Source organism: Pteropus alecto, unplaced genomic scaffold (genome assembly GCF_000325575.1).
Source record: "Pteropus alecto unplaced genomic scaffold, ASM32557v1 scaffold49, whole genome shotgun sequence".
Classification (NCBI taxonomy): domain Eukaryota; kingdom Metazoa; phylum Chordata; class Mammalia; order Chiroptera; family Pteropodidae; genus Pteropus; species Pteropus alecto.
In genome coordinates this window covers 2707161-2716455 of record NW_006443131.1, presented here as the reverse complement: position 1 = coordinate 2716455, position 9295 = coordinate 2707161, and the positions used below count along the sequence as shown (strand labels likewise).

General features: G+C 54.1%; 1 protein-coding gene and 1 long non-coding RNA gene across 3 annotated transcripts in view; one reads left to right on the top strand and one right to left on the bottom strand.

Annotated features, from left to right (window-relative positions):
- INTS3 (integrator complex subunit 3) overlaps nucleotides 1-9295 on the top strand; it is a 30033-nt gene that overhangs the window by 1015 nt on the left and 19723 nt on the right. For both annotated transcript variants that reach the window (XM_025040860.1, XM_006923586.3), the window contains exons 2-3: nucleotides 6010-6093; nucleotides 6884-6967. In XM_025040860.1, the coding sequence (XP_024896628.1) occupies nucleotides 6010-6093; nucleotides 6884-6967 (168 nt within the window). The remainder of the gene's footprint in view (nucleotides 1-6009; nucleotides 6094-6883; nucleotides 6968-9295) is intronic.
- Nucleotides 6631-8051, bottom strand: LOC112472152. The gene is made up of 2 exons (XR_003043560.1): nucleotides 7444-8051; nucleotides 6631-6841 (listed from the first exon to the last, which is right to left on the bottom strand). It is a non-coding gene; the product is annotated as an uncharacterized LOC112472152 (long non-coding RNA).

The following is a 9295-nucleotide window of genomic DNA, read 5'->3' as shown; positions in this document are numbered from 1 at the left end:
GTGTGTGTGTGTGTGTGTGTGTGTGTGTAGGGGTCTGGGGGCAGATAGGGTCTTGAGCAGGTCCTGGACCCTCTGTTAAGTACCATGACTCCATGTAGACACTGTCACTTGCCAGCGAAGGTAACTGGGCACTCAGACCGAGCGAAGACTTGAGGAAAAGTGGGTGAGTGCTCAGCGCTGAGCACAGCAGTGGGTGACGGGGCGAACGGGACCCCGGGGACTCCCGTTCAGAGCCAGGGCGCACTCCCGAAGGGGAGAGCACACAGATGCTGAAAGTAGGGTGGCGCGAGGCCGTGGGGAGCCCCACATGGGGTGTTAGACCGTGGGAGAGCCGACCCTTCCCTTCCCTCTCCCACTTGTCCTCCGGCCTTGTCCCCGACAACCCAGAGTTGACGGTGCGTCTCTTCGCTGCCACACTCCGAGAGAGATTCTTAGGAATGTGACACCCTGAATCAGGGATGTGATTGCTGAACTGTTCATAAGGCCTAACACATTCAACGCGCCGGTTGTCCAGGGACAGGACGAGGAAATTCACAGGCTCCAGCTCTTCGCTGGCCAGTCCCCTGCTTCTAACTTTGTCACTGCCTTTTATCAGATATTAGAGGGTGAGTAGGCCGATGGGTGGAATTCATACTTAAGGTTTGAAAAAGTGTTCAGATTCAAGATGGTGGAACACGTATGCAAAAATGAACTTTGCGAATCAAGAGGTGGCTGGATAGCGACTTTGCGGATTATCCATCAGCAAATGACCACTCCCAGAGTGGCTTCCCATCATGCTTCACCCCATAATTCTCTGTGCTTTTAGATAAATCAAAATTTGCTTTCTGCTGTTGTTTTTATCAGCTAAGGTGGATATAATTAGGAAACATAAACAATGCTTCTAAAAATAACGTATTCCCTAAACAGAAATGACTTTAGGGTTGCCTGGCAGTTTGCATTATCCACTTTTTTAGAAACGGCCACTGTCATTGTCAGAGTATCTACTGACCCTTTGTTCTAGTACCGAAGCTCTAGAATGAGGAAAGAAAATAGCTGACTATCTTTGATTCCCTCCTCCAGTCTGGGGCGTGGAGGGGCAAGACCCCAAGGTCGGAGGAAGATGTTCATTTCCCGCCCTGATTGCAGAGGGACCGTCCTGCCTCTACCCTGACTTGTGCCACCGAGCAGTATGGCATCCTGCTCTGAGCAGTGACGTGTTCGCTAGTGAACGAGACCACGAGAGAGGAAGCAGTGATTCTCTTGCTCTTTCGGGCTGTCCGAGAGTGAACTTTGAACTGTTTCCAGGGAGAAGGGGGAGGGAGGGTCTCTGTTTTTTTCTGATATCCTCAGTGTAGATGTTTCCCAGCTCGTCTTGGGCTCCCCCCTTTCCGTCTTTGCCCTTTGTCCTTTGCATTCAAAATTTCCAGCAAGCCTTGCCACTGTTTTTAACCCCTTGTGTGTGGGTCCCACCAGACCAGAGTGTCTCTAAGGGCAAGACTAACTGGCGTCTTCCTCTGTGCCTGCACCCAGAAGTTCTCAAAAGCCGATGGTGGCTGGCTGATCTCTGCTCATCCTGGCTTGGGTATTTTCCAGCGCAGGCCGCCCTGCTGCCCAGGGACACACACACAGGCAGCTTCCTGGCCGTCTGTGCGTGCTGTGCGTTGTCTGATAGGAAAGTAGGATGGGGAAGCCCCAAGGCCTGCTTTCCAGAGCTTATCATCTGGAGACCCAGCTCACGTGCCCACAGGAAGGTGAAAGACAACAAAACAGCTGGTCAGGGTAGCGGAGAGATGGGGTCGTCGGAGCTGGCTGATGCAGAAGGCCCGTCGGGGTCTGGAGTCCGAAGCTCAGGTCAGGGGCACCCCCGGTGGGGACCGTGACGCTTCCACCCAGGGGAGCGCGTTGTATCCTTTCTTCTCCTTGGCCGCGTTCCTGTCTTTGAAGAGGGAATTCTTCCTGCCCATCCCGATCCCAATGTGGGGAATGAGATAAAAATAGCACCCGAGGCGGGAGGCCTCAGACCATGGAGCTCACGTCCTGGTCTCAGGAGCCCATGTGGCTCCTGTGCCGAGGGGTCCCGTCCACTTGGAAGCCAGGCCGGAAGCGGCAGCGCGGCCTGTACAGCCCAGAACCTCTGGAGCCGTGGTCGATCCCGGGGTTGCCTGGTCAGCGGCTTGGCCCTTGCGGCTCTCCTCCAGGGAGTAATTGGAGTCTCGTCCGTGGGGGTTCCCCAGGGAATGCGCTTCGAGTCTCCGACTTGCACCCCCCGTCCTTGTTTACACAGAAGTGACCCTTGGGTGCGGGAACCCAGCTTGCCCGGTAATTGCACTGATGGGTCCGTGGGGTTTCGCAGGTTGGCTCACATTTTTTTCTGAAGGTGGCAGAATGCAGTCCCTCGGCCACTCGCCACTGCTCTGAAGGACGTGGCGTTTGGCGCGCACTTTACCAGACTGTGCGTCCACCTGGCCGAGGGAGGGGAGGCAGGTTAGAGGGAGCCCCCTGACTGCATTCTGCAGCTTGGGGTACATACCGGCAAACGGGAAGGCCGGCCCCACCCCCTGTGCCCCACACCACCACTGCCGTTGTCATGGAAACCGTGGGCAGGTGGTCCCCTTAGTCCAGAAGAGCTGGTTCAGGAGCTCGGTGTTGGCGGTGCCATGCGGAGAGCTCACGGAACAGGCCCATGTGCCAGCGCCCGTGGCAACTGCTATGCACGTCCCTCTCTACCAAGGGACACAGGACATGGGGGACAAGGGGCACTGCTACCTGACTGAAGGGGATCTGCCTCCCGTGGCCCTCTGAGGGGACGTGGGCCTCCTGTCGCCCTGAGTGACTAATTGATTAGTGCCCCCGTCCTTGATGGGGAGGTGATTCCTGTAGTGGGGGTGGGGGGAGCGGCACCTTTTGTAGTTCTGTCACCGGGAGGAGGGGTCCCTCACACGTCCCTCATCCCTCGCTGCGCTCACCCACGCATCCAGATCCTGGACTCCCGCTTTCTGCGTCCTGTGCCGGGCCTCCCTGTTCAAGAGGCCACTTTTCTTCTTGACTGGGCAGTGACCCATAGCATTGCCTGAGGCCTCTGAGTGGGGCTCAGAATACCCAGGAGGGGCCTGGGGCTCAGTCCGCGGTGCTCTGGGCTGAGGCGCCTGCAGGCTGCATGGTGCAGGGTCCATCACTCTTTCCCTCTCCCTGCCCCTTTCTCTGCTAGAATGCAAGCGTTCACAGAGCCTAAGTGGGAGAGGAAGCTTTTCAGGGACCTGACCTGTGTCCTGTGGTAGCAGAGATTAGTGGTCAGGGCTCTTGAAGGCCGAGCCGCTGGCCCGAGTGGCCTGGCTGTGGGGGGCGGCCTGGTCCTCACAGACTGAGGTGCGTGGTGGCCAGTCTTCCGCACAAAGGGAAGGGCCGGATCCAGCAAGGCCAGTTCTTTTTTTTAGCGGCCTCCTGATGCCGGCTTTATCTCCCTTCAGATAAGAAAACCAGGGTTTGGAGGGGCCTGGAAACTCCCCAAGATTAGCCCACGGCGCGGTTGTCAGTTTGCTCATCAGCTCGCTCTGCTGCCCCGTGCTTTGCTTGCTCAGCAGACGCCTCGCTTTGAGCAGGAAGCAGTGTCTGGAACTCTAGGATGCTATGCTGCTGCCTGTCCCGTCTCCGTTCCCTCTGAACCTGCCTCTCAACCTGGGCAAGCAGGCCACCCCCCACCTCCCCCCAGCAAAAACAGCCCGGGCCTGGCACCCGGAGGCGCTGATGCTCTTGGCCTTGGTCATATCTGGGGTGAGTGCGGGAGGAAGGGGTAGGATCTCAGGAGAGAGAATCCAGCCTGTGGGCTCCCATCCTGTCCCCTTACTGTGCAGGGGCTAGCCTAGGTCACAGATCTCAGAGCTCGTGGGCGAGGCGGCCCGTGAGGGTCACAGCTCCGCTTTCCTGTGATCTCACAGGTCCTTGTCACAAGTCCGCAGGTGCTGTTGACGGAGGCCAAGCACGCAATCTGACCTAATTTGAGGGAGAGGCAGACGCGCTGGCCGGTGAAGCTGTGATGCCTTCAAACCCGAGTGCTTCAAGCCGATTTGGGGTTGATTTTTGTGGCCATGGGAGCTCGTTGCCTTGGTACTCGGGTCTACCCTGTGCCACCCTGCATCAAGGAGAAGCGTGGCTGTCCTTCGTTCTTAGGCCTCTTCCCAGTGTCCCTGTTTGTCGCTTCCTTGGGTGCCGTGGTAGAACCAGTCCTCAACACGATGTGTTAGGGTGACCTCTGGGGTTGGCAGGGAGTCAGTTGCCTGCTTTTCCTGGTTTCCAGCATGTCGGCACTGGCAGCTGGGAAGTGATTTTCCTTAAGAAGTTTCTGGCTTAATCCTCAGGAGAGGACTCAGGAAGTGCTTAGGTGATAACGGAGCGGCCCTGACTTACTCTGATGTATTTTGTCAGTACTTTGACAGTATTTAGTATTCGAAGTGCCTTCGGAGGAGCGGGGGCCGCTGAGAGCTGGCTCTGCAGCCGATGCACCTCAGTTTGCCTGCGGGGTGCGGGTTGGCCCCGGTCCTCCATCGCTCTTCTTTCCCCGCTTTTAAGTTTGTTTTTAACTTGTTTGGGGAGACGTTTCAAAAGTAAAGAAGTCAGCGACTGGCACGATTCTCCTGCAGCCGTCACCCTGCTCCGGTGCTTGTCTGCGTGTGGTGACCTTGTTCTCTCCCCCGGGGGACCATTTTGAAGCAAATCCCAGGCATCTCATTTCACCTGTAGATGCTTCATACACACGTGCCTGTGCGAGGAGAACCACACGTTGTATTCGGTTGATATGTCTAATTTTTTAATGACTTGTAAAATAATTTCAAGCTTAGAGAAAAATGATGATACCTAGAACTGTCATGCTTTCTTCACCCAGATTCACCGGTAATTAACATTTACCACATTAGCTTTGTCATCATTTTCCTCTCTCACACGTGTGTACATCATCTTAACCCTTTGAGAGTAAATTGCAGCCGTGAGGCCACTTTAAACGCTTCACCGTGTCTTCCCCCAGAACGAGGCTCTCCTGTTACCAACCACTGCAGTCGAGGTCAGAGCAGCAACATTTACGCTACTGTTACTAATTCACAGCCGGCGTTGGTCCCAGCCTGCCTGTCTGTGATCGCAGTCCGGGACCATGCGTTGTGTTTTGGTGTTCAGCCTCGAATTCTTTAATCTGAAAGAGACCTTAGTCTATTCTCTCACGACCTTAAACAGTGTGACAGGCCACTTACATTTTAGACTATATTTCAGCTTGGATCATCTGAAATTTCTTCACAATGAGACTGAGATGATTCATTTTTGACAAGAAAACTGTAGAAGTACTTCTATGCATGGGCTTCTCAGTGTGTCCCATCAGAGGCAGCTTAGGGTCAGGTATCAGTTTGTCTCTTTGGGGACGCTAAGTCTGATCGCTTGGTTAAGGTGGCATCCTCCAGGATTCCCTACAGTTATTATTTTCCCTTGGTAATTAGTAAGTATTTCGAGCCTACATAAATATCGTCTTTCTCGTGGCAGTCTCCCCTCTGGTATTAGCATCCGTGGATGATATTTGCCTGAATTATCACTCCCATCATTCCTTCTGCATTTATTAGTTGGCATTCCACTGGGAGGGATTTCTTTGTATGTTTTGTATGTATCAGCAAGGACTCGTTGATTGTTATTTTGTTCAATGGGTTATAATTTTAAGTCTCTTTTAATATGTGGGTTTCCCCCTTCCTGTTCTTTTCCTTGCAGTTTACGTGTTAAAGAAACCAGGTCACCTGTCACGTTTTCCACATTCTGGATTTTGCTGACTGTAGCCCCGTGGGGACTTATAAACTGGTAGTTAGGTCTAGAGATAGGATGAGGTTGGAACTTTTTAAAACGTTTTGAGGGCCAGAAGTACTTCATAGGTTAGTTGGGGCATGATATATTCTTTTTTAAATTTTGTTATCTTTTTTACTGTGTGCAACTTTTTTTTCCCTTTTTTTTCTTTTTTCTTTTGATGGTGTCATATACTCTTCTTAATTTTTTCTCTCCTCACAGAGGTTGGAAAGATGTATGAGTATCGTGACATCGATGACTACCGGTGTCTCAGAGAGAGAGGCCAACGACGCCCTCAATGCCTACGTGAGTACAGTGCCCCGCCCCGCACCGCCCATTTGCACTTTTCTGAAACCTCTGGGACACACTCAGCAGGGTGGGAGACTTAAGTAGCTAAAAACAGGGGGCTGAAGTCAATGTCTTAGCTTCCCGATGCCTCTCTCTCTCTCTCTCTCACTCACTGTGAGCATCCATCACTTAGAGCCTGAGGCGTTTTTCAATAACAACTTTAAAGAATGACTCAGTTCTATAGTGAATTTTTTCTTTACAACTCTTTCTCACATATTTAATCTTTTACATTTCCTAATCAGTCCGTGAGGGTGAAAGGGCTTTAAATAGTACGTGTAAGACTTAGGATAACGGTATATCATGAATGTTTGGGAGGTGTTACCTCCTGCTGTTAGCATCGTATTCTCATGCTGTCTTCACCTGACAAACGCCAGAGGTTCAGTGACTCGCCCGGGGTCTCGGTTGGAGCGAGTGTGAGCTGCTCCATTACTGGCTGTATTGGCAGCTCCCTGCCCTGAAGGCTGTTAAGGCCTGGCCAAGGACATGGAGGAGGAGTTTTCCATTTTAAACATTTTTTATTTTCTGCCCCGGGCCTACATCAAGCCTTGGAGAAAGGAATAAGGGTCCCTCCACTTCTCCCCTAAAGCAGGGGGCCCGTCACTGTCAGGAGAAGGAAGTCATCAGGTGTAAGAGTTGCTGATCCTCCTTTGTGGGGTACACGGGAGTCCCAAGTTTCTGGGAGAAACTGTGTTCCAGAGCTTTCCTCCTGTGTGAGTGACAAGTAGCTTTTTCCTTTCTCATACCTCAGGTGTGCAAAGGGCCCCCCCAGCACGAGGAAGTCTGCCTGGGCCTGTTCACCCTCGTCCTCACCGAACCTGCCCAAGCCCAGAAGGTAGGACACCCTGCGGGACCCACAAGCCCTTCCCAGATGTGATCTGGGGACACGGGGACTTAGGGCGCAGCTGGCATAGCCCCAGACCCTTCGACCAGAGCTGGACAACTCCCTGCTTCCTCTGGCTAAAGTTTCTCTGTCTCTAGATTCTGAAGCTAAAAGGCAAGAAAATGCAGTTGCGAGAGCGAAAAAGCATTTGGAGTTTCAAATTTTAGATTTATGAGTTGAGGCTAAAAGAGCGAGATTTAATCCAGAGACTAGAACAGCTGCGAGCGGCTCCCACGGGAGCCCTGATGCAGAAGGCGTGACCTGCCGTTGGCAGGTCCTGCCCCTGGCAGGTGAGGAGAGCAGGTGACACCGCAGTGAGTAGGGTTTGGCTTAGCAGGTGTTGGGCCACCGAGGTGGTGACAGGGCAGTGACGAGAGAATCCTGGGGACCCGGAGTCGGACTTCTGAGGCGCACAGTAGAAAACCCACCTGGCTTCCTCACAAGCGGGGGAGCCCGCTTTGCATGAGGCGCTTCACGTGGGCCTTCCCTGAGGTGGGGGCCCGGCAGGGTGACCCCTGAACCCTGTCCTTTCTGTCTTTGGCCTCTCCACGCTTCCCCTGCCAGCAGCTGTGTCCCTGGGGTCTCGGCGTGATGGTTTAGGAGTGTGTCCGGCATTGACGGTGACGCTGACAGAGAGGAACCTGGAGTCAAGGGGTTTAACCTGCTGTCCCCCTCCCGACCGCCCCCCCTCCCCCAGGCCAGGGGAGGGCGGCAGGAACAGACACATTCTGTGCACAGCCTTGTTGGGTCTGTCCAGACAGCATCTCATTTACTTATCTTGAAAGGCCATGTGAGATTGGTGGCTTCATCCCCTCTCCCCAGAGTGCCCCTAGCTTACCTGTAAAGAGGTCAGAGACATTGTCGTTTGTTCAAGGAAAACCAAGGAAAAGTCATCCCCAGGGACGGGGCAGGGTGCCCGTGGTCCCCTGGCATAGCTGCTCGGGTCAACCTCAGGGGCATGGCCCGTGAGCATGGCAGCCTGTTGTGCCTGCTCCTCTGATGCCAGCTGGAGCGGGGGGGGAGCGGCCGGCAGGTGTGGGGCACAAGTACTCACAAGTCCTTGGTTTTACAAGCCACTTCTGGGCTGGGACCTCGTTGAGTTAAATTGGCATTTCATTTTCATACTGATTTTATTATCATCAAGATCCTTAAAGACAAATGAACGTCTCCAGCGGTGATGTCAAACGGTGACGTGACCCCGTCCGGCCCCTCTATTTTAAATAAATTGTTGGCAAAGGCGGGGTGAAGGGGTGGGGTATGGTTAGGTTTCCTCTGTGCGGCTTTTCATAAATGCAGGTGACGCCTCGTTTAGACATCTCAGTGCGGTCACCTCGCCAGCTGGCTTTGGTTTCAGGTGGGATCTGAATGCTAGGGTAGGTCAGGACCCCCAGCGCTGGGGACAGGAGCGGGGGGTTTCTGGCTCTCTGCCTGGCCTGGCAGCGAGGGGCCACAGGGCTCTGCGTTACGAATGCTTATTGCATTGTGAATTTGGACACGGTGAGGGGCTGGAGCGCCTTGGCTTCTCTGCCCTGTGACAGCCCTGCAGGGGTGACCACAGCCCTCACCTGGGCTCTCGTTGCTGGTGGACGGCTGTGCCAGGGTTGTGTCCACATGCTAAAGCTTTTCAAGTGAACCCCCCCAACCCGGGAGCCGCCTGGGTGGACAGGCCCCCAGGTCAGGCCTCTCCAGACAGAGCGGGTGGCGATGGGGAAATAGCAGGACTCAGTTTCAGGCAAGTGAGGGGCCATCGGTGACTCACTCAGCGACCTTGAGCCAGGTCAGAACGCGGTGGGAGAATCCGTGGCGTATCTCCGTGGTGCTTTGATCTTTCTTCCTGAAAGGGCCATGATGTTTGAAACGCTCACGTCCTGCAGAAGTTTGGTGAGACCTGCTGGTGAGGACAGATCGAATGCCTTGTTTTAGGCTTCAGCCGAACAACGAGGGGCTTGCTTTTTAAGGCTGGCTCTGGGGTTAATTCCCACCCTTGTGATGGGTCGGAGATTCAGTGCCCACATCCTCCCAGGCGCTGACAGAGCAGCGGGTAGGAGAAACTGAGTCTCGAACAGGAGAACCTTGCTCTGGGAAGGTGTGAGCTGAGGAGCCTTGTCCACCTGGAGGCGAGCTCAGAGTCAGGGGCCAGCTGTCCAGGACATCTTTGGGGGCGGGACTAGGGCAGATTGAACAAGAGAACGCAGTTGAGAGCAGGTTAGGTGTTGCTGGGGAGTGGATTTTGTTCCGTTTGTACCTTCTTGACTGTCACCGGCCCTCCTGGCACCTCTT